The 24,804-nt window shown below is 32.9% G+C and overlaps 1 protein-coding gene across 8 annotated transcripts in view; it reads left to right on the forward strand.

Moving 5' to 3' along the window:
• Positions 1-24,804, forward strand: part of LOC134693929 (uncharacterized) — a 92,859-nt gene that overhangs the window by 31,975 nt on the left and 36,080 nt on the right. Inside the window, exons 31-47 of one of the 8 annotated variants that reach the window (XM_063554872.1) lie at positions 689-988; positions 1,353-1,649; positions 2,207-2,236; positions 2,628-3,194; positions 3,954-4,535; positions 4,899-4,943; positions 6,314-6,334; positions 8,629-9,192; positions 11,390-11,440; positions 13,163-13,204; positions 14,307-14,873; positions 15,849-15,902; positions 16,910-16,957; positions 17,302-17,358; positions 19,749-19,799; positions 21,861-21,914; positions 22,820-23,224. In XM_063554872.1, coding sequence (XP_063410942.1) covers positions 689-988; positions 1,353-1,649; positions 2,207-2,236; positions 2,628-3,194; positions 3,954-4,535; positions 4,899-4,943; positions 6,314-6,334; positions 8,629-9,192; positions 11,390-11,440; positions 13,163-13,204; positions 14,307-14,873; positions 15,849-15,902; positions 16,910-16,957; positions 17,302-17,358; positions 19,749-19,799; positions 21,861-21,914; positions 22,820-23,224 — 3,735 coding nt within the window. The remainder of the gene's footprint in view (positions 1-688; positions 989-1,352; positions 1,650-2,206; positions 2,237-2,627; positions 3,195-3,953; positions 4,536-4,898; positions 4,944-6,313; positions 6,335-8,628; positions 9,193-11,389; positions 11,441-13,162; positions 13,205-14,306; positions 14,874-15,848; positions 15,903-16,909; positions 16,958-17,301; positions 17,359-19,748; positions 19,800-21,860; positions 21,915-22,819; positions 23,225-24,804) is intronic. The other 7 variants (XM_063554873.1, XM_063554875.1, XM_063554874.1 and 4 more) reach the window with 7 other exon arrangements.

The following is a 24,804-nucleotide window of genomic DNA, read 5'->3' on the forward strand; positions in this document are numbered from 1 at the left end:
ACAAGACTAACAAAGGCCAGAGGCTCCTGACTTGGGACAGGCGCAAAAATGCGGCGGGGTTAAACATGTTTGTGAGATCTCAACCCTCCCCTATACCTCTAACCAATGTAGAAAAGTAAACGCAAAACAATACGCACATTCAAATTCAGTTCAAGAGAAGTCTGATGTCAGAAGATGTAACCAAGGAAAATAAAAAAAAATGACAATAATACATAAATATCAACAGACTACTAGCAGTTAACTGACATGCCAGCTCCAAACTTTAATTAAACTGACTGAAAGGTTATGATTTCATCATATGAACATCAGGCACAATCCTTCCCGTTAGGGGTTTAGTATCATACCATCATAACATATATGAGAAGAACATAATAGTTATCAAAAGTACCAGGATTATAATTTTATACGCCAGACGCGCGTTTCGTCTACATAAGACTCATCAGTGACGCTCATATCCCGTGTCATGCCAACAACTGTTTTTAGAATAAATGTGTTTAGTTCCGATTCAAAGACCTTATCAGTGAGTCAATATTAACGCCAAAATATCCAATCTTTAATGACTTGACAACAGTATCGTAATGCATATCTGTTTCCTTGAATAGAATGCTATTTTGCACACTGAACTGCAAGTGAAAGCAACCTATTACTGGAAATATAAGGGCATACACAAACATGTTTTCTCTTGTAGTGAAACCTGATGTAGATATTAAACCATACCGAAGAAGTGTACGTTATGGAGGACCTGTGACAATAGAATGTACAGTGACATCTGGTATACCTGTCAAAGAAGTCACATGGTATCGAGTCCAAGGTGATTCAAGGACACCTGTTGTAGTAGATGGTAGAAAATACAGTGGTTCTACAGTACGTGTACCCTCTCTTACAGTAAACAATGCCGACTTTCAAGATGAAGGTACCTATGTATGTACTGCTGAGAACGCTGCTGGTGTAGGATCAAGTCCTAATGGTGATATTGATGTTACTGGAGGTAAGTATATCTGAAAGAGATTTAGGATACTGAAGATTCATTTAATTCATTCATTTCCGTGGGTACCAATTTTTTTGGATTAAAGAAAACTTTTTTTTTGTTGATATTTAATTTCGTAGTTCTGGCAATGTCTGCATACTTTTATTTGGGAAATTTGTAATCTGTGTAATATTTCAAGTCGTGGTAGAAACCAATGATCATTAATGAATCCGCAGTTATTGCCATAAAAACATACCATAAACCAACTTTCACATGTTTTGATAATATCTTTGATGCAGAATAGTATGCATTGTTGCCATCCTTTACCAACCAAAATCAAAACATGACTTAAAATGCCAAAAAATGTATGCATATTTTGTTATAGCTCTTCCTGCTGTGACAGTTCCAAAGAGAGAATACACCAGTGATATGGGTAAAGAGGTGACTCTTGAATGTGATGTTGTCGCAAACCCACCTGAATCCACCGTCTACTGGAGGAGGATGGACAGAGGAGAGATGACTGATGTGGACACAAGATCCTCACGGTACTCTCGAGTCTCGCCAAGTTCACCATCTCTGACCATCAGGAATCTGGATACCTCAGATACAGGAATGTATCAATGTTTTGCTGATAATCCTGTTGGAACTGGACAAAGTCAACAGACGTCTCTCAGAGTACTTTGTGAGTATTATACCAGTATTGATTTATTATTTCTTAAATGGTAACTGCGTATCATCTTAGAAGAAATATGAAGATTTCTTATGCAACATCGTATGCAACGTTCAATTTGATTGGATAGCGTCACTAATTTTCATGGTATTAATTCACAGTTGATGGTTTGAAAATGTTCGCTCAACGCAGATGTTGTATGTCAAATTTTAAATGTGGTTTTCTGTCATTTTATTAGACATGTTAGAATGGCGATACCAATAATGCTCCGACGGCATCAATTGGTGATTTTTAAATTTCCTGTATCAAGTCAGTAATGTAGCAGTTAATATCGAATAGTTTGTTTCTGTGTATGTTGCATTATCGTTTGGTTTTTGTTGCAATCCAGTGTTTTGTTGTCACGTTGTGTTCCTCTTATACTTGATGTGTTGCCATCGTTTTTAGTTTGTAACCAGGATTTGTTTTCTCTCAATTGATTTATGACTTTTGAAAAGCAGTATACTACTGTTATTTTTTATTGATTCTATAATTATTATTCAGCTTTTATTGATCTCATTATATTTTTTTAGTGCCAATCACTATTCCTGCAACCGCAAAGCGTAAGTATTTTACCTTTCTTATTGTTAAATCAACAAAATGATTCTTTATTGACTACAAATAAAATTACTATTGAAAAAAACTGAGAAGAACTCTGAACATTCTTTAATAAATAAAATTGTACGCCTCAAAGGGAATCATAGAATACAAAGGTTTTTTTGTACAATAGTGAATAGTTTTACATTTGTGTTTTGTGCCCTTTTATAGACTTTGCGATATGCGCTTTGCTCAGTGTTGAAGGTCATATAGTGACAGATAGCTGTTATTTTCTGTTTAATAATGTCTCTTGTAGAGTTTTCTCATTGGCAATCATATAACATCCTATTTTTTTTTATAATGAATAAAAAAATGTTTTCTTTCTTTGACTAATAATTTCGTTCTTTATATAAATAGCTTGTGGTCAGGCTAAAGTCGATATTGTGATTATATTGGACTCCTCTACCAGTGTCGGAGATGACAACTACCTGAAAATGAAGAATTTCTGTAAGGATTTCTTAAAGAATGCTGATTTAGATTCTGGCAATATTCGTGCTGGAATTGTGTCCTACAGTACTGGCGTCCATATTGAATTCCAAATGAATGACTACAACACATCACAAGACATAATGGATGCTATTGATGCCATTCCGTATAGATATGGAAGTACAAACACTGCCGATGGTTTAAGAACAATGCGTTCAGAAATGTTCACTACTGCTAATGGGGATCGCGACGGTGTGCCGAATGTTGTACTTATATTAACTGATGGAGTGTCAAATATAAACTCCCGAAGAACCATTCCGGAGGCAGAGCAGGCTCGTTCAGAAGGAATTCATATATATGCTGTTGGTATTGGTTTAACAGACACCCGTGAATTGGATGCCATGGCCTCTGAACCAGCATCAGAAAACAGCTTCAATGTACAAAGTTTTGATGAATTAGCAGTTTTGAGTGATCAAGTCTTCCAAGCTTTTTGTCCAGGTTTGTTTCTATATCTTGGAGTTAAACGGGTACACTTAATTAGCCGTTTAAGAATCTAAAGCATCATGGGTAATTTCATTGTTTGTACCCCAAAGTTTAAATAAGGTGACGTCATTGGTGGAATTTCCATTGTTTATAACGTTTTAAACCAATCAAAACGCTTTGGTGTACGCTTTTGAAAATATTACCCAGGATGCCTTAGATACTGAAACGGTCAATTTCATGTACATACATTTGGCAAAACCTGACCCTATATTTACTATAAGAAAAACAGTTGAAATAAGTATTTTTTGTCTTTAGAAAGTCAACTGTCAGCAAAAATCACCGACTCTAAATACTATGAAAGAGATCAAGTCTTCAATGACGTTTGTATTAGGTACCTTCTTCTATTAGTCTATACAAATAATGTGCTAACTATAACAACTTGTTAGCTTTAAATGTGTTTTATGAATTTATTTCAATCGTTCATTAATTTTATCGTCTGTTGAAACCTAAAAAATTTCCTCAACACCGTTTTGTTTGTATAAAGGGATATAACGCCACTACAAACCGTGTATTGAAATAAGCCCGGGCTATTAACCGAATATGAATCTCTTCTAACCTAGTATGGAATATACACTTCATGCGGCTGCTTTTATACAGTCAAATTCCTAGAAATGTATACGAGTTAGATAAATTGTTTATATAGTTGTTTTTCTATATATCAGGCGGATCAACTTCAATGCCAACCTCTAACAGTAATTTAAAATTTTATTTCAGGAGCCACAACTGCAGCACCACTACCCAAAGGTTATGACATTGTTATTGCAATGGATTCATCTGTCCAACAAGATCAGTTTGATGGATGGATGAAAACTTATGCCAAGAGATTTGTCAACCAAATAAGTGTTGATGACGATGAATATCGTTTAGGACTTGTACGATTTGATTCTGATGCTGATGTGCAGTTTGACTTGAAAGATTATAGAACAAAACAAGATGTTTTGAATGCTGTTGATAATGTCCAGTACAAGCCTGGAGGTACAACGAACGTGGCTGGGGCTTTTGATGCGGTCAGACAAAGGATGTTTAAAAACAATAAAGGAGATCGTGATTTTGCCCGTAATTATATATTATTGCTGACCGGTAATGAAAGAAGTGACGATACAAATGGAGCTTGGGCTGCTGCAGAGCGGGCAGAGGATGATGGGATTGGAATATACGTTGTTGGTGTTGGTATTAACGACAGAACTGAACTGGATGAGACGTCTTCACATCCACTTAACACCTTCCAATATGTAGTTGGAGATGAGAGAGAATTGCAGGATGTTCCTGTTAAGATTGAAGATGCTGTCAAAGGATGTAAGTTTTAGTTTTAAGGGAACAACCATTTAACTTCCAGCAGGGAGGGATTATGTTTTTTGTCTAAAACAATATACTGATTTGTTTTGTAATTTCATGGATGAATTTTAGGTGACGAGTTTAATTTGCACTTAACATTCATGACTGTATTGGTGCTTTTGAAAATCTTTTAAAGTGGGGGAAGTGGATATTTTTAACAACAATTTCCATTTTTACAGAATAGATTTCTTCCATAACTGACAGGAAGCTTAAGTTTGATGAACATTATTCAGTGACTAAAATTACCTTTGAACTAACATTTTAATAGAAAGAAAAAACAGAAAATTTCATATAAAGTACTCAAGTAATTTGTTTATATTGTAGTACCCCAGGTAGCCCCTCCAATGAGACCAAGACCAAGACTAAGAGGTCAGTATAATTAAGTTGTTAATTATTAATCAAAACAGAAAGACAAATGTTAAAAAAACACCAAATATTGTTTTAAAATTTAGTTAATAAATACACAGGTGGATTCCCATCTACATGGAGTTTAAAACAAACGTCTTGTACAAAGTTGTGTGTCTTCTCTTAAATCAGACAGGAAATATGAACTAACCATAATGACAATCAATATTATTTAGAAAGGATTGAATTAAAAGAAAAGACAAAAATTTTTCACCTCATTTCAATAGTCATTATTCAATAAAGCAAAAAACAAAACGGGTAACAAACTGAAACCAAGGGAACACATCAACTGTAAGGGGCAAACAACGAAATAACATAAACTTCATTAAAAGCATAGCATTGACCAAAAAAAAAAAAAAGAGGGAAAACAGACAAAAGACAGTTACCATCACGACTATGTCAGAGAAAGCGGAAGATTTTAAGAAACAAAGTTACTCTGGAGGGGAACAGTTGTACTTTCTTCATGCTACCACATAACTTAAACTCTTCAAAAACACCACTGCAATACATTGTAACTTATATAATGGATTTTTTAGTGTTTTGCTTTTTGTTTTGTACCCATGATTGTTCTAATATGTATTTTTCTGTGCACTAACAATTTTAGCTGTAGATAATCAGTGTTTTGTGGCTATTCACGGAATAGAAGGATGAAAGGCAGAAGAAAAGAAAAAAGAAGGAAGCTTATACTTATTGTGTTATGTCTTTTTATTTTTCTGTAATATCTTTTGTATATTTTGTTTTTAAATGTGTTGTCAAAGTAAACTTTGAATTCATTTTGATATGTGGATGCTAATATTGTTAATTCAGAAATTATTGCGTGAATTTATTACTGCAATTTTGTCATTTTAGACTTAAATACGATTTAATTTTTTAAGATTTTGAGAAAAATCCTGTTTATTCATGTAAAATATTTCAAAATGCGAGTTTAATTATTGCGTTTCAACTCAGTCGCATTTTTCGCAATAATAAAAATCTAGCAATAATTTCTTAATTTATAGTATTCATAATCTCCTATATGTTTTATCTTTTCGGCTATGAAACACCAACAAAATCTATCCATAGCAAATAATTATCCATGTGAAGTGATAAATCCACAGTAGAGATGTTTCGTTAGCTATTTTATTTGTTTACAGATTTTTTTTTTTGGGGGGGGATTTAATTTGTATGAAAAATCTTTTTGTTTCAAAGTGTTAAGGAGGGGAAACTATTTCTTGTACCCTCTTATAAAATTTGTCAAGGAAGACAACTCCTGTAGGTAACTTAGACCAGGTATGTTTTCCAAATTAATCTGGTATTAGAAACATATATGTTAATTTTGATATGACTTTTGACAGACACTACAACTCCAGCTCCAGGTATGATGATAAACAGTGATTTTCCTATGAATTTAAACACAATTTTCTATGTTTATTTATTATTTTCAATTACTATACTCCTTGATGCTAAATGTTACGTTTTATGATAGATGATTACTAAAAACTCAGCCTTGCAAATTTCGAATAGTTAAATATACTAGTATCCAAATTTAAATTAAAAAAATTTATAATAAGACAAATCGTAGACAAGAAAAAAATACCAACATTGATAATTGCAAGTTACATGTATAAGGTATTTTTGGAACTGAAGATAATTTTGATAAAAGAAGGAATAGATATATCTGATGTTCCATTATTGTTAAGTTGAGTCTCGTTTTCACAATTGAAAAAGAAAATGTTGACTTATAAAGCAAAAGAAAAAGAAATGAAAGATCATTCTTGTTAGATTCAAAGGAAAATCACTCTTCTGTGTTGTAACTTAACAATGGTATACAGCTATATAAAATAATCATTAAGTAAATATACTTTGAAGAGGCAAATTTGTTGAGGAAAGTAGTAAACAAGTATGTTGCCATGTATATTTTCTTCTGTGCTTCTGTTGAAACTGGTCTCAAAATGAAAACAAAAAACAAGTGAAATAGTACAGAGTTGTCATTTTGAATTTTTCGGCATGAAAAATCCCGAAAATTTCCCAGAATTATTGGTTAACTTAATTTTTTGGAATTTAGGTCAAAATTCAATAGGATATTAAAACCTTGTTTACGTTGTTTACAGTTTACCTCTTCAATGCTTACGTGTATTTGAGTATTAACAATTGATGAGGTTGAGGTATAAATAATTATTAAATGTAGTAAAGATTATTCATAAAACATGCGAGGAACCCAGAGAAGGTAGCTAAAAAGATTTAGACTTTTCTGATGTAATATGTGGGATAATCATCTGGTCCTTTGATTTTGCCTTATAATTCGGGACCTTTCGATTGAATTTTCCTCGGAGTTCAGTATTTTTGTGATTTTACTTTATATTAAACAAAATAGAAATGAGGTCATGATATGTCTTCAAAAATACATATATTTAAACTTAAACAATGTACAGATTGATTCATTCGAAAATCCGCTTTTAATTGGAAATGTTTAGTTATATGATGAATATGAGGATTCACACAAACAAATTATATAATAGAAGTATGAAAAATTTAACAGACTGATAAATTCAAAAAAGGAAAGTCCATAAACTTGACAAAGCCCACTCATCTATCAGCTAGCGGTACCACTGGAAAATATTTGCTATTATTCTAATTTGGTACAGGCATTTTCTACAGGAACTGGTCGGTTAAATCTTACTTTATAGCTTCCTAACGCTTTTACTAGACTAAGTATGACTGCTGTTATATTTGTTTGAACATGGATAAGACACATAATAGTTACTTCTTTACAAGTATTCAAAGACACATTATTTAATAAATCACTCAATAATGAGATCAGAATGTCAAAGGACTTCAAAATGATATTGCTTAATATTAATTTGGCTATTATATGTACAGTGAAATTTGCATGGACATATATTTTCATTAACAAGAATAACAAAATTTTAAATTCATTACCCTTGCCATACGTTGTATGTCTTTTGATAGGATCGGTACTTGTTTTGTTTTGTGCATAAATTGTTCTCACTTTAAGGGAGCTACCATTTGATTTTTATGGGGGGGCTAGGATGAAATTTGAAAAAAAAGGCAGGACAGGATTTTGAGTAAAAAAAAAAGGCAGGATGAGTAACTTGGCAAAAAAAAAAGGCAGGATGACAATTGTTGTAAAAAAGTCAGGATAAGCTAAGAAAAAAAAGGCAGGACCGAATAGACTGAAAAATAAAAAGGCAGGACAGAGATTACAAATAAAAAAAAGGCAGGACACAATTTTTCATCCTAGCCCCCCCCCCCCCCCCCATAAAAATCAAATGGTAGCTCCCTTATGTGATTAAGTAACTTGTCTCAGAACGTACTTGCCTACAGTCTAAACATAGGCCTAAAAATCATGAAATTCAACTTTGGTTAATCACCATTTGGCCATTCCAGCATTATAGTTTAGGGTTAATTTTTATTTAAATTTGTCTGTATTAACCCAGTGAAACTTGTAACAATGTCCATAAAAAAAATTAAAAAAATCATTCACTATTTTTGTAACGCAAATTTTTTTTAACCCCAAATTTATCAATAATTTTACATTTACTTAAGATTACTTGTGATTCTAACTTTTTATAATGTATTTGTATAATACATAAATATTTGTGCAAAAAATGGCACGTCTTAACACTTTATTTTTTTCGTACCAAAACAGATTGTGGCCTTTCTAAGACTGATTTAGTGATTGTATTGGATGCCTCTACCAGTGTAGGAGAAGATAATTTCAAAAAGATGCTCGAGTTTTGTAAAGATTTCTTAGCCAATGCTGATATCGACTCTGGTAATGTTCGTGCTGGAATCCTAAGTTATAGTACTGGTGTCAAGATAGAGTTCCAGATTGGTGCCCATTCAACAACTGCAGATATCCGAAATGCAATTGATGGAATTAAATATGCTTATGGTAGTACCAATACTGCTGATGCCATCGAAACAATGGCAACTCAAATGTTTGGTACATCAGCAGATCGGGCAGATGCTCCCAACATTGGTATAATTGTCACTGATGGTGTGTCTAATATAAACTCTAGAAGGACCATCTCCGAAGCTGTGGAGGCTAGAAAAAAAGGAATTCATATCTACACTATTGGTATCGGGTTGACAGACACTAAGGAGGTATTTGCTATAGCAACCCCGCCACATGAGGAGAACAGCTTCAATGTACAGAGTTTTGATGAATTACGTGGACTTGATCAGAAGATTTTCTCCTCAATTTGCCCAGGTATGTTAATGTTGACTTTAATGTTTTTTGTTACACACTAAATTCACAGTATAATGGCACTTCACTATTACATCATATATTAGTTTTATAAATCATACACAATATCTAAAAATACCATTGAAACTTCATAGCTTACTTAGATCAAAACATTTGATTTTATTGTCAGTATTAGATTTCAAGCTTAACTAGAAGGAATATTTGTTGTTAATGTTTATCATTATTGCTAATCGATTATAAATCACAGATAATTTTAAACTCATAAGTTATAATTTTTTAATAAATTGATAATAATGCACAGTGCCTGCTTCGGGTATTATAAAAATCTCTTTACTGAAAAGAGTCTTCGGCTGTTTTCAAGTCATTGTGTCGGTTGTTTTCTCTTTGACACAATATCCATTTCCATTGTCAAGTTTGCTCTTTATACGAAGACCGTGGCACTTTATGATCAAATCGATAAAGTTTGACATGCGTTAATAACTTATGTATTTGTAGATAGTTTTGATAAAAAAAATCCTCTTTACAATGTTAGTTCAGTTTTCAAAATTATGTTTAACCATGAAAACAACCACACAAACCGAAGGATTATGAAATTTCAATGGTATTTAACATGGCGAGAATTGAGTGCTAAAGATATATAATGTTGCAAAGGCTTTAGATATTTATATGTATCCTATACATCTGCTATATATTTATCAAATGAAGTCAACAACATGTAAAAGAAATCGTTAAGATAACACCTTATATGTATATTTAGTTTTGCAAATGGTGTATATATATATATATATAACTTGTAAATGTCATTTTAAAAATCAAGTCTGTTTTCTATTTCGTTTTTTTCCCTCATAATAACATTTAGAAAAAAATGTTGTAGTTGTTTTTGATTTTTTTATTAAAAGTTGTTTATTTTGAATAATATCACTAGTTTAAGCTGTCAGATATTAATTGAATGAAAATAAGAGCTGATTTTTATTTTTATATCAGAATCTGATCTGGCATTTGCCTGAAATATGAATCATTTTTCTAATCTCAATATCTATTCCGTTGTCTCTCAGAGACATTTTTTGTCGACAATGTTCTGATCCTTCATATTTCTAAAACGAAAGGAAAACTAACTTATTTTTCATTGTTGCCTTGTTATGGCAATTCAACCTAATAAGCATCCTTCCTCTGTGTTCAGTAAAATAGATTATCCTCCAATACATTTTATTTAATTGCAAGTGTAATGTAAGAGGTAGTTTCTATGTTAGCCATTTATATTGATTTAATGTTTGGTTGTTATAACTATTTTTTGTTAATCGTAATATAATAGCAATAAAAGAATCTGAAAAAACAACATTTTTTTAAACGATGTAATTCTAGTCTTTAGATTATTTCCATAATATATTATGCCCTATATTACTCTAAAGTAAATATATATTATAACAATCAAAAGTACAAAATGTACAGCTTGGATCACTATCCCCAAGATGCTTATCTGGTTGAATGGATTTTTATATTAAGCTCTATCAAAAAACTAATTTCTGGACTCTATAAAGTCTGATTTATAGTCACATGATGTCATAAACAGTTAAGAATATGTTTCTTCTGGTCCAATTGACCAGCCTTAAAATACTTTTCACTAGCCTGTGCAAAGTCCACTTTTGCAAATATCCAATTTAATTACATTTTGGTCCTATCGATCATTAATGTGAACCATTACTACTTCCTTGGAGAAAACAAACTTGTTTGAAATTACTATTTGAAGTAATAAAATTAACAGTACCAATTTTCTTGCACCAGATGCGCATTTCGACAATACATGTCTCTTCAGTGATGCTCGTGGCCAAAATATTTGAAATCCACAGCTTATATAAAAGATGAAGAGCTATAATTCAAAAGGTTCAAAAAGTAAGACTCGTGATTCCAGAAGTGAGATTTTTGTTAAAGAGTTACTGTGGCTACTGGATATTACTGTGGATTCAATTATTATCGTTTAATACCAATTATTCGTTGATTTCGTGGGAATATCGATCCACTAAAATGCAAGATTTTCTAAATCCACGAAAATTCCATTGGTACCCACGAAAATAAATGAATCCACAAAATGGTGTAAACATGTTATGTGTAAAGAGCTATTGTGGCTTCAGGGTACTATAGTGTAAATATGCTATGTGTTTGTTGTCTAATGTCTTGTTTTTGTCTATATGTCATTACATAGGCAGGTCTACTGCTGCTGCTGCTCTTACGACAACACCTAGACCAGAGCGAGGTTTGTATGTCTGTTTGAGAATCATGTGTTAGGGAGCTACCATTTAATTTTAGAGGGGGAGCTGGGATGAAAATGTGTGTCCTACATTTTCTTTAGTTGTAATCTCTTTGGTGATTTTTTATTTTTCACTATATTCGGTCCTGCTTTTTTTCATTACTTTGTTCTGATTTTTTATTACATAAATTGTCATGCTGCCTTTTTTTACTCAAAATACCTGTCCTGGCTTTTTTTCAAATTTCATCCTAGCTTCCCACTTTTCCCCCATAAAAATAAAGTGGTAGCATCCTTAGTTGTATGGACTTTTGTTTGAGAATGCTTTTTATTGTTTTCTATTTGAACCAGCAAGTTGACATGCTGCGATACGAACTGTTTTGGCCGAGGTTTCTATTAGTAAAAATTAGGACTTTTTGTATCAGATTCCCATTTATTTCTTTTTAAACTAGAATTAATACAAATTAGATCAAAGTAGTTTTGACCAAGGGATTAACATTACATGCAGTTGTCATATTACCATAAAGCATGTATACAAAAGTAGAATTATAAATACTATCTTTCAACCATTAAATCACATTCATTATTATCTTTTCTAAATAATATTTGATTTTGTAGTAATTTCATTTTCAAGAGCTAATTTGGCCTTTTGCACATCTCTTCTTTACCTTTCGTTTTTTTATTTAGAGATATGAAAACTAATTTCGATTTTAGTTGAATGAACCTAACAACGAAGTTTTGAATTTATTTACAACATTAGTGTCGACAGGCTATTGTTGATGAGACCTCAATTCGCCGTTTCAGAATCTAATGCATCCTGGGTAATATTTTCAAAAGTGAACACCAAAACGTCCTGATAAGTCAAAAATGCCATAAACAATGGAAATTTAACCAATGACGTGACGTTATTTTCATTTTGGGGGTACGAACAATGAAATTACCCATGATGTTTTGGATTCTGTGCCAGTATATAGACACAAGTATTTTGGAAATAAATTAGTAAAGTAAAAAAAATATGGTGCATGCATTCTTATCATCAATTTAATAAAGAGTTAAATGATGACGATTTCTAGTTTAAATATGTGTGTGTTTGTTTTTACATCATTTACCTTTTTAATGAAGAGTTAAAAGTGTTAATATTTGGCAAACATTTTAAAATTTTCCATGAAACTTTTACTACTTTTGCTGTTGAGATGTTTTTTTACCTAGTTGTTATTCTTTACTTGGAGCTTGTAAGATGAGTAATGACAGCCATTATTTTGAGATGAAAATATAAGAATATGAAAACATTGTTTTGCTTATTTTTTGGAAATAATTCACATTTAATGTGTATTTCTACATTAACAAGTAAAACAAAGAATAGTTCAGAAACTACTTTGTTTTCTTTTCGTAAAGGCTCGCAGTTATTATAACATATTGCTTTTGAACTGATAAATAGTTTTTAAAGAATTTTCGCCTATTGAACAATGTAATGGTGGCTAAGATGGATTTCTTTTACTCGAATTGAGTCAAAAGGGGATTTTAAGTTACGGTTTCATTTGCTAGATGTAAATGTATACTTAGTTTGGCAACTGTATTGTTATTTAATACAAATTGATTACACATCTTCGTACAAACATGATAATAATTCGGGAGAAAAGACATAAAGTAATAAACAGAATGAAAAGCTAAAAAATGTTATCAAAATACATATTATATTTTATAAGTTTAATAATTCTTTTTCTTCTACAGTTACTACTCCTATCCCAATCAACATATTACCAACAACTGACGGTAAGTCAAGTCGTATTTAAAGCGTATTTATTCTAATAGAAGTGTAGCAAATAAAAGTGAACAAGTATGAATATTTGTTTTATCTGTTTTCTGTTTGTCGTTTTTCATTTCGGTTAAGAAGCAAAAGTGAAAGATTTGCTTTTTGAAACAGTTTTTTTAATTAACAAATGACTAATATTTTTTCTGTTTATGAAGAACGCGCGTAGTGGGTTATTTAACAGTGCGCACCACATTTTTATGTTATTTCGAATAGAAAGAAAAAATAGGACAGTAATTTCTTATAATTTAATTCTTAATTCAATTTTAAACCGTAGAAAACCATGAAGAAACGTTGATGACGTCACGGTCACATGACTAAAATATGTCTATGGGCTGATAACAAAATAACGTTAGTTAATCAGAAGACGCGTTACATCCAAAATTTAATTATTTGCATATAAAAAAGTATATTTAGTAGGATTGCTTTTTATTTCAACGACACAAGGAACTTAATATATTTTTAATATATTGAAATTGTACTGAATTCAAAGGCACACGAAAGTACTACGCTTCTTAGTTAACTTCTTAAACCAACTTTTATCATAGATTACTATTTTTAAACAACATCATGTCAATATGTTGTCATATTGACAATCTGCTTACCCTTCCGGAGCACCTGAGATCACACCCAGTTTTTGGTGGGGAGCAGGTTGCTTAACCTTCAGTTTTCTATGCTGTGTCTTGTGTACTATTATTTGTCTGTTTGACTTTTTCTTTTTTAGCCATGGTGTTGTCATTTTTTTCGATCTATGAGTTTGACTTCTCTTTAGTATCTTTCGCCCCTCCTAAATATTGTTTTATGTTAAAGTTTAAAATATTAAAGGTGGTATATGTCGCTGATAATTAGTTGCTTAACTTCAAGTGGCAAATATTTCATGCATGTTCATAATGAGATCAAATTAACTAATAAAAATAAGTCACGTTCTGTAATTGTTGCTGCCTGGTAATGTTTGGAAATTCGTGCGGTCACTGGATACACATCACTTACTAGTATGTATAAGTTACAAACATATATTTCTTAATAAAAGAAATCAATTAACTTTTGAATTTGATCTTTTCACAGGATGTGGTCTGGCTAAGGTTGACTTGGTAATTATCTTGGATTCCTCTACAAGTGTTGGAGAAGGTAACTACGACAAGATGCTACAGTTCACAAAAGATCTCTTGGCTAACTCTGATATTGATAATGGAAATGTACGGGTTGGAGTGGTCAGTTACAGTACAGCAGTCTCAGAACATTTCCAGTTGAAAGATTATAGAACCAAAAATGATGTATTTAATGCTATTGACAAAATAGATTATATATACGGTAGCACAAATACAGCAGATGCTATTCGTTCAATGCGCGCCAATATGTTCACGGCAGGGAATGGGGATAGACCGGATGTGAAAAACGTTGGTATAATTATCACTGATGGTGTCTCCAATATCAATTCAAGACGGACATTACCGGAAGCAGAGCGAGCTAGAGATGACGGAATTCATGTATATGCCATTGGTATTGGTTTATCTGATGTTAGGGAGTTGAACGGAATGGCTTCTCTGCCAGCTGAAGATAATACCTTCAATGTGAAGAGCTTTGATGAATTGCGAGGTCTTGACCAGAAAATATTCTCATCAATCTGTCCAGGTATGTAAAAAAAAGTAAAGTGTAGGATTTTAAGATATTAAGAAGATGAGGGCTGACCCCATTGTTGTGCATAAGGATATGATAAATTCCAAATTACTCATTTGCAATATTCTTGGAAAGTGTGTGTTAAAAGTTGGTTTTTGGGAGAAGAAAGGGTAAGAAAGTGGTGATGTACATATACGGGGTACAATATAGGTGGGATCTGGGGAAAAGAAGGGGAAATAAAGAGGTAACTGAAAAAAATATTACAATGAAGAGTGTTTCGGAACGTCACATCCCCTTCATGCAAAATAATTGACTCAAAACATCTACATTCTTGTTTTTATATTGTAGATCTTAATTTTCAACATGGCAGCACCTTTTAATCATGAATATTAATTTAATTCTATATCATTACAAACAATTTTTTTACTAATCTAGTTGCTATCTTTTTTTATTGAATTTAATATGCATACTTGCATCATCATATAGTAAAGTATATTGTATTGTATTCTTGCTGCTATTGGTGCAGGATCAAAGGTAAATTGTTTTATTGACATCAGGGACTTATTTATTCATTTTCCTACATGGAAAATATTTTTGTTGTTTTAAGGTTTGTTTCTTTAAAATCCTTTAAGAACATAAATGTTTTATATACAAACAATAAGAATTGGGATAATTGTTTATAAGACAACTATCCACCACAGACCTATTGACCTGAATGTATGTAAATACTATAAAAAAAAACTTAACTTTCGAACTTGCATACTTTGCAACCAAAAAAACATGTTTATATGACATAATTCTTCCCCTTGGTCTTTTAATGTCAAAAGTATTTTATACATATTTTCATTTATTTATATTATAACCATTGCTTTTTATGTTTCAATATAAATGCTGTTTGTTAACCATTGCTCATGTATTGTATTGTGCTGTCTTTATGTGTATATTATGTGTATATTATGTGTATATTATGTGTATAATCTGTGTGGACAGGGGTTTTACCAACAAGACGACCAAGACCTACTCCTAGCCCAACAACAACTACAGGTAAATAATGAAACTAGATACTATTGCCACATGTAATCCCAACCACCCATTGGATGATTGCAAGTATACAATTTTCATGTTTTGAAATAGAAAAACAACACCTTTCTACATTGTCCATTTTATGTCAAAAGCTATAAAACACATTGCTAATTATTAATCATCGCTTTTTATGTTACAAAGTATACATGTGTTTATTATGTATGGACAAGGGTTACTAATAAGACAAGCAAGAACAACTCTATGTTCCAATACTACTGTTGTAATCAGGAGGTTTATTGATTACCAGACAGTCTAAAAAAACGAGGTCTTAGCATGGTCTTCTACATGTAAACAAAACCCATCCGTACAGGAATCAATTTATACTCCAAGCAAATACTATCAAATATGAACGATTTTTCATTATTCAAAGAAAGCCCTCACCCCCCCAAAAAAAAAAACAAACAAAAAACAAAACAAAACACACTGGAGTCAGACTATAGAATCCTGTCGCGGGACATGCATGTAAAGAATGTTGTGGGCTAACCATTGGTTGATTGATTGATGATTGGTTTATGCCACATCAGTACTGCATGTAAAAGGCTATATCATTGTTACCAGGCTTAAACATGTTTCAGCTGGCTCTGCCTTCTCACTTGGTCTCTATGTCAAAAGTTGTGTAGTTATAAAAGATCATGGTTATTCATCTCAATGATATCGATTTTATCAATAAAGCTGGCAAAGCAAAAATGAGAGAAGCATTCGAGTTGAGATAACCATTGATAATCTGTTTGTCGTTATTTTACCTATGATAACTTTGTTTATTTCATTGACAACGGCACATGCACCCTTAGTATCTAGCGATAATTTTTCATATCATTCTACTTTGTTGAGAAGTAAATTATCACTCAATAAGATCAATGAAAATTTCGTAAAATAGCAATAATCACTGCTTTAAATGTAACAATATATATCTTGTCTGTTGATGTATTGTATTGTGCTGTCTATATGTGTATATTCTGTGTGAACAGGGTTTCGACCTAGACCACCGAGAACCACCCCTAGCACTACAACAAGAGGTAAACTATTAAACTAAAAATGTGAGAAACACTTAAACAAAGTCATTTTGGATGATTGCAAGTAAAATTTTATAACCTGAAATTACATATTTTTCTTTGGCTTTTCATGTCAATAGCTATGCAGCATATTGCCATTAACTAATCATAATTTTGTATGATTTAAATTTATATCCTTTCGATTGTTCTGTCTTTATGAATATATTCTGTGTGAAAAGGGGTTTCTAATAAGACAATCTAAAGCTTTGCAGTATATCATCATTTAATGATCTTTGCTTCATAATTAACACTATATATGCTTTTTATGTTAATGTGATGTATTGTATTGTCTATATGCATATATTCAGTGTGGATCCCACAACCAAGACCACCAAGAACCACTCCTATCGCTACAACAACTACAGGTAAATCATAAGACAACTCTTTGGTTTGCCCAAACCCAGGGGCGGATCTAGCCATTTTAAAAAGGAGGGTTCCTAACCCAGGACAAATGGGGGTTCCAATTTCATGTCCCCATTCAAATGCATTGATAGTAAAAAAAAATGGAGGTTCCAATCCCCGGAACCTCCCCACCACCTCTGGATCCGCGCATGCCAAACCATACACAGAAGTTAAACAGGGGTAGGAAGGTTGACAATTTATTTTTCGAAAAGAGAAATTGAAGTGTCAGATGTTTTTATTTAGTCCCAATGCCTACCTGATTCTTGTAAAAAGAACTTAAAAAATCATGTGAGGACAATAAAGGAATTTGAGTAAGAAACTATTTTCTGGGTAGATAAATAAAGGCAACAGTAGTATACCGCTGTTCAAAACTCATAAATCCATGGACAAAAAACAAAATCGGGGTAACAAACCAAAACCGAGCGAAACGCATCAAATATAAGAGGAGAACAACGACACAACACCGAAACGCATTAAATATAAGAGGAGAACAACGACACAACACCGAAACGCAACACACACAGAAACTGACCAATCATCAGACAAAACACCACGAGAATAACAAATATAACATGAAAACCAAATACATGAATTTGGGATAGACAAGTACCGTACCACGTCTTATCTCAATATCTCAAAAATAAGAGAAAACACAAAAGACTCAACGTTAAAATGCAACACACATAGAAACGAACAATAATATAACAATGACCATCTTCCTGACTTGGTACAGGACACTTTTAAGGTAGCTCCCGACACAACATAATATTACATAATATTACAGGACTACAATACAAATAAATAGGAGAACATATTAGACAAAGAAAAACATGATTAATAAATAACAAAAAGCATCAGGTTTAAAATTCAATACTCCAAAAACGCGCCTTGTCCACACAAGACTCACCAGTGACGCCCAGATATAAAAGATCGAAAGTGAGAAAAGAACAAAGTTGTACAGCACTGAAGATCAAAAGTTGAAAAGGTTTCGCCAAATACGGCATTGTTTTTATGCCCGGGATAAGAACATTCTTATTAGGTCGGGTTAGGTCAAACAAAGTTATTTGTATGGGCTGAAACTACATACTATAACAACATGCGAAAGAGTATTGAAATTCCATGGTGAATTCTCATAGGGGGGGGGGGGGGGGGTCAATAAAAACTGTCAAAAATCAAATCATGTCATTAAACAATTAAACAAGAGGAAAATATGGGATCGATAAGTTTGGACCATTTTTTTAAATAACGAATTGGTTTCATATGAGGGGGGTAGGACCTTTATCGGGACTCCGGGATATCGGGTGTTTTCAAGCTCGGGATTTCGTGATTGACCCTTTCGGGATCCGGGAATTCTTTATTCGTATTTCGGGATTTCGATTTTTTAAGCCCGGGATTTCGTGATCAGGACCCCTCTTATCCCCATCTCATATCATTTATTGTTATACTAGTACATGACTATCAAGAGCTACCTTAATATCAGACACCTTATGAGAAAAAAAATACTGTTAACTCTAAGTTGGACATAAAGACCACCATTTCTAACAGCATTGACTAACACCTAGTTTTTGGCTGTCAGGAGCCAGGACCATGAAATGTGGAGAACACTGTATATCTTAAGTTCACTCTATGGTCTTGGACCATTTGCAACACCTATCTGTATTTTACCCCCTGTCCAGCCCCTCTTTTATGCTATAAATAAACTTCAAAAAAAAAAAAAAAAAACAGCTTTGATTTACGTTTGCAAAATTTTGATACTAAATGAACATTATGTACAAGGAATAATTAAACCATTTCTTAAGACGTTTATGCAACTTTCACTTTAACTTTCATAATCATAAACATGATAGAGTTACTAATTTCCAAAGCCAAGGCCCATGCAACCACTCGACTATACCTGGCTTGTAGTCCGATATTACTTAACATCTTAACTATGCTCTTTTTCTTCCACTTCACAATCATTAAGACATTTTGAGATGTTATTCTTATTTTCCTTTTGGCAAACATTTTTTAAGACAAACGCCAAATAACCAGGTTGATATGGTTCAGCTGGCTCCTCTCCCCTTTTAATGGGTTCCCGTGTCAAAAACTAGATACCTTGTAAATGACATGGTTCAGCTTGCTTCCTCCCCTTTCACTGGGTTCTGCCCCGCATCTGCGGTTCCCGTGTCAAAAGCTAGACAACCTTATAAATGACATTGTTCAGTTCGCTCCTCTCCCCCTCTCTGTGGGTTCCCATATATATTGTTACGGACTCCGCCTGATACTAACCATTGCTTTATATGTAACAATGTATACGTTGTCCTATTATGCTAATATATTGTGCTGTATATATGTGTATATTCTGTGTGAACAGGGGCACCACGACCTAGACCACCAAGAACCACTCCTAGCACTACAACAAGAGGTAATTCATTAATTTACTCTGAGTGCAGACAAACCTGCGAATCTGTAAAAATTTTTAAGGCGTAGCATGCCCTAGATAAATAAATTACAAATTAGTGTCATGTTTGAGAAAAATAAAAACTTACATCATGTACCAGGATTTTGCCGTGCACTTTTTCATTCCTCCAGAAGGTGTCAAAATAAACTAAGTTGGGAAACAGGTTTGAGAACTTGCCCAAATAGGTCCGAGAACACAATTAATTTGTAGTGCATTTCCTTTAGAACATAAATGAAAATAAAAAAAATCCCACCTGCGCTTTCTCAAAGAAACTTTTACAGTGTGCTGTACTACTTTTGGGACAAATCATATCAAATTTATAGAAAACTTCATCGCCTCTAACTCAAAATATGGACAATTTTATGTTTAGGGCGTCTTGAAATCTTTTGACAGGTTCCGAACTTCGATATTTTTTTGGTAGGGGTGTGCCATTTTTGTTTTAAAAACGTACCCATTTTAATATAACATTCACTGAAATTCAATACCTATAGTGATATAAAAATTTAAAAAAGCATGACCTATACTTATATACAATATTTAAAATATGACCCATGCTTATATAAGCACTAACTCATTATCACTCATAATTCATAAATATACCAGCTACCCTTAAGTTTTTATATATAAATTGACATCGTTTGTTGCACATATATTTTATAATGTAAGATTCTTAATTTAGCATATTTATATATATGATTATGTAGATCATACCCCAAATCAATATACAGTTATCAAATGTAATTGCATTTTAATATAGGGTGCCATTAAAAGGAGGGTCATTCTTATATTAAATCATGACCCATATTTTTGGCACATCCCCGTATACCCGATAATAGGAAGTTGACCCCCCCTGATATGGACAATAGATACATGACAATAATTGGTGATTTAAACTGTGTACCTGAGTGGACCATATTAAAGGAAACTCAACTGTGTTTATTTTATCATCTTCAGCAGGAACGAAAAAAAGTTCACGTTAATCCAGTTCAGTTATGAATTTTCTCAATCATACAATGCATTTGAATTCTATTTATTAAGGGCATGCTATGCCTAAATGTCCAGAAGCACAGGTTTGTCTGTACTCAGAGTATAAATTTTGAGGTGAAAATACAGCCATTTTAGGCAAACATGGCAAAGGGTCCACATGAACCTTAAACTAAAAAATACGGTTTTAAAACTTAATCCCCAACATAACAAAGTCTAACACAATTTATCTATACCTTGCAATTGCAAAATCAAAGAGAGGGGCAATGATATGATTGCCGTAGGTACGTGTATCCACCAAAAGTACAAATGCCTTTCTAAACCATGTTGAAATATATACATGTACCCTCATGGGGGCGGCGTCTAAAAGCGTCATTTTGGAGGAAAGGGTTAACAAGCCACAGTATTTCATCAACACCATTTTATATTTATTACATCCTATTCGTATATAACATTAACATCTTATATTTGTACCAGTGTGCATCATTATAATTGTCATTTTTCATATTACTAGGGATGATTTTTCTCAGTTGATCAAATTATTTAGTCATGATTATTCTTGAAAATAAAAAAAATAAAACATATTTTAGACTTTATAAGAGTGGCATGTAGTAAAGGGGGAGGGGGTATTTGGAAGGAAAAACGTGCAATAAAATTGCCATTTCAACATGTTCATGTTCAAGATGAATGAACAATTAAACTGTCTTGCATGTTGATCTCTTTACCGATATCATGAAACACAGTGAATAAAGAACCTTTTTCACGGCTGCACATGAAATAGAAATGGTAAAACACATTGCACGAAAAAAACCTCTTTCGTACCCTCTTGTAAGATCTTTTTGAAAGTTGGCTGAAAACGTTTTCAGATAAACTTAAAACTTTTGATTAATTTTATTTGAACAAAATCATCTCTAGTTTATAATCATTGCTTATATATATACGTACGTATCAATGTATATGCTTTACTGTATTGTATATATGCTTTACTGTTAATTGTATTGTATTGTATTGTCAATATATCTGTGTATTCTGTGTGAACAGGGGTTCCACCAACAAGGCCAACAAGACCTACTCCTAGCGCTACAACAACCACAGGTAAATCACAAAAAATTATAACTTGTGAAAATTGGAGTTCTTAAATTAAAATTCCAAATAATGCATCATTGTAGGTCATTAAAAAAAATGTTGTTTTTGAAACAATTTATATATATCACACTAATATATGACGGTGGGTCTAGAAATTTTCATAAGTGGGGGCCCACTGCCTGCCTAAGAGAGGGCATGCTCTAGTCACACTTCAGTGATTCCCTTTACATGTATAAGCAACCACATTTTTTCCCCAAAAGTGCTCCCCCTAATTCCGCCTCTGCTATATTTTTTCAGTATTTTTGTTTTATCTTAAAGGGAGATAACTCTTGTAAATTCAATAAATGAGGGACAAAGTATGAAGACTTGTTGTGATGGATGTGTTCCTCATATAAGAATGACTTCTTTATTATGTCTTCAAGGTTTTGTAAATATCTCTTCCTTTATCTTTGCAAAAGACTTTACTACGTACACCCTCCTGAAATGTTAGGAATGTATTGTAAATTTCCATTCCTTTATCTTTGCAATAGCCCTAGCGCCTTACTTACATGACTTACTACACCCTCTGTACATGTATCTATACCAATATACATGTATTGTAAAAATATTTTACTTTTTCTTTTCAGCTCCCCCCTGGTTCACCACTCTGTAAATTTATGTTCTTTTAATCTTATCATCTCAGCCCTTGCCCATTTTGCTGCACTCTCTGTATATTAGTTACAAAAGTGTCTGTAAATATTTATTCCTTTAATTTATCTTTACAGATGTCCTTAATACACCCCTGTAACTATATATACCAATGTATTATAAATTTCTGTTCCTCTATCTTTGCAGATGCCCTTACTACATCCGTTATCACAATACCAGTACTAGTGTATTTGTAAATTTATGTACTAGTATATTTATCATTACAGAAGCCATAACAAGACCCCCTGTGGTAATAACAACTACTGAAGCACCACATGGATATGATTTGGTTGTTGTTATTGATTCCTCTGTCTCCCGACAACATTTCGATTGGTTTAAAAATTTTGCCAAGACTTTGCCAGACCAACTGGATGTCGATGGAGGAGAATATAGAATTGGGCTGATGCGATACAGTAGATCAGGTGACGTCCAGTTCAATCTTGAGGATTATGTCAATGATGGCGCTGGATTTAAACGTGCCGTAGACAGGGTGTCATACAGAAACGATAGAGAAACTAATACAGATCAGGCCATTGATAAAGTGAGACAACGTATGTTTAAAAAGAGACAGGGTGATAGAGACTATGCCAGGAACTTCATCTTGTTGTTGACAGATAATGACAAGAGCGCAGGTAAGGGATCAGCGGGAGCTACCATTTAATTTATATAGGGGGCTAGGATGAAACCATTTAAATTCAAGGGGATTATGTTTTTAGCTCACCTGGCCAAAAGGCCAAGTGAGCTTTTCTCATCACTTGGCGTCCAGCGTCTGGCGTCGGCGTCATCGTCCTGCATCCTTCGTCACTAACTTTTACAAAAATCTTCTCCTCTGAAACTACTGGGCCAAATTAAACCAAACTTGGCCACAATCATCATTGATGTATCTAGTTTAAAGTTTGTGTTTTGTTACCGGGCCAACCAACCAAGATGGCCACCATGGCTAAAAATAGAACATAGGGGTAAAATGCAGTTTTTGGCTTATAACTCAAAAACCAAAGCATTAAGGGCAAATCTGACATGGGGGTTAAATTGTTAATCTGGTCAAGATCTATCTGCCCTGAAATTTTTAGATGAATCAGACAACCCATTGTTGGGTTGCTGCCACTTAATTGGTAATTTTAAGGAAATTTTACTATTTTTGGTTATTATCTTGAATATTATTATAGATGGAGATAAACTGTAAACAGCAATAATGTTCAGCAAAGTAAGATTTACAAATAAGTCAACATGACCAAAATGGTCAGTTGACCTCTTTAGGAGTTATTGCCCTTTATAGTCAATTTTTAACCTTTTTTCGTAAATCTCCATGATCCTTTGCAAAAATCTTCTCCTCTGATACTACCGGGCCAAATTAATCCAAACTTTGCCACAATGATCATTGATGTTTCTAGTTTAAAATTTGTGTTTTGTTACCCGGCCAAACAACCAAGATGGCCGCCATGGGTAAAAATAGAACATAGGGGTAAAATGCAGTTTTTTGGCTTATAACTCAAAAACCAAAGCATTTAGAGCAAATCTGACAGGGGGTTAAATTGTTTATCTGGTCAAGATCTATCTGCCCTGAAATGTTTAGATGAATCAGACCACCCATTGTTTGGTTGCTGCCCTTAAATTGGTAATTTTAAGGAAATTTTACTGTTTCTGGTTATTATCTTGAATATTATTATAGATAGAGATAAACTGTAAACAGCAATAATGTACAGCAATTTAAGACTAAAAAAATAAGTCAAAATGACCAAAATGGTCAATTGACCCCTAGAACATGTAGAAGTTATTGTCCTTTATAATCAATTTTTAACAATTTTCATAAAATTTGTAAATTTTTACTTACATTTTCCACTGAAACTACACGAAAAAGTTCATTAAAGATAGAGATAATTGTAAGCAGCAAGAATGTTCAGTAAAGTAAGATGTACAAACACATCACAATCACATAAACACAATTTTGTCATGAACTGTCTGCTTCCTTTGTTTAATTCACATATACCAAGGTGAGCAACACAGGTTCTTTAGAGCCTCTAGTTTTGTGTAGTCAGAATTTTTTTTTGTGCAAAACTCAAAATATTTTATTTAGTTTTTTAATGCTATCAATTAATTTTTTTTTAGCTCACCTTTCCTAAAAGGAAATGTAAGCTTTTTCCATCACTTGGCTTCCATCGTCGTCATCGTCTGTCGTCGTTAACAATTTTTCAAACATCTTCTCCTCTGAAAC

The sequence above is a fragment of the Mytilus trossulus genome, chromosome 13 (genome assembly GCF_036588685.1).
Source record: "Mytilus trossulus isolate FHL-02 chromosome 13, PNRI_Mtr1.1.1.hap1, whole genome shotgun sequence".
Classification (NCBI taxonomy): Eukaryota; Metazoa; Mollusca; class Bivalvia; order Mytilida; family Mytilidae; genus Mytilus; species Mytilus trossulus.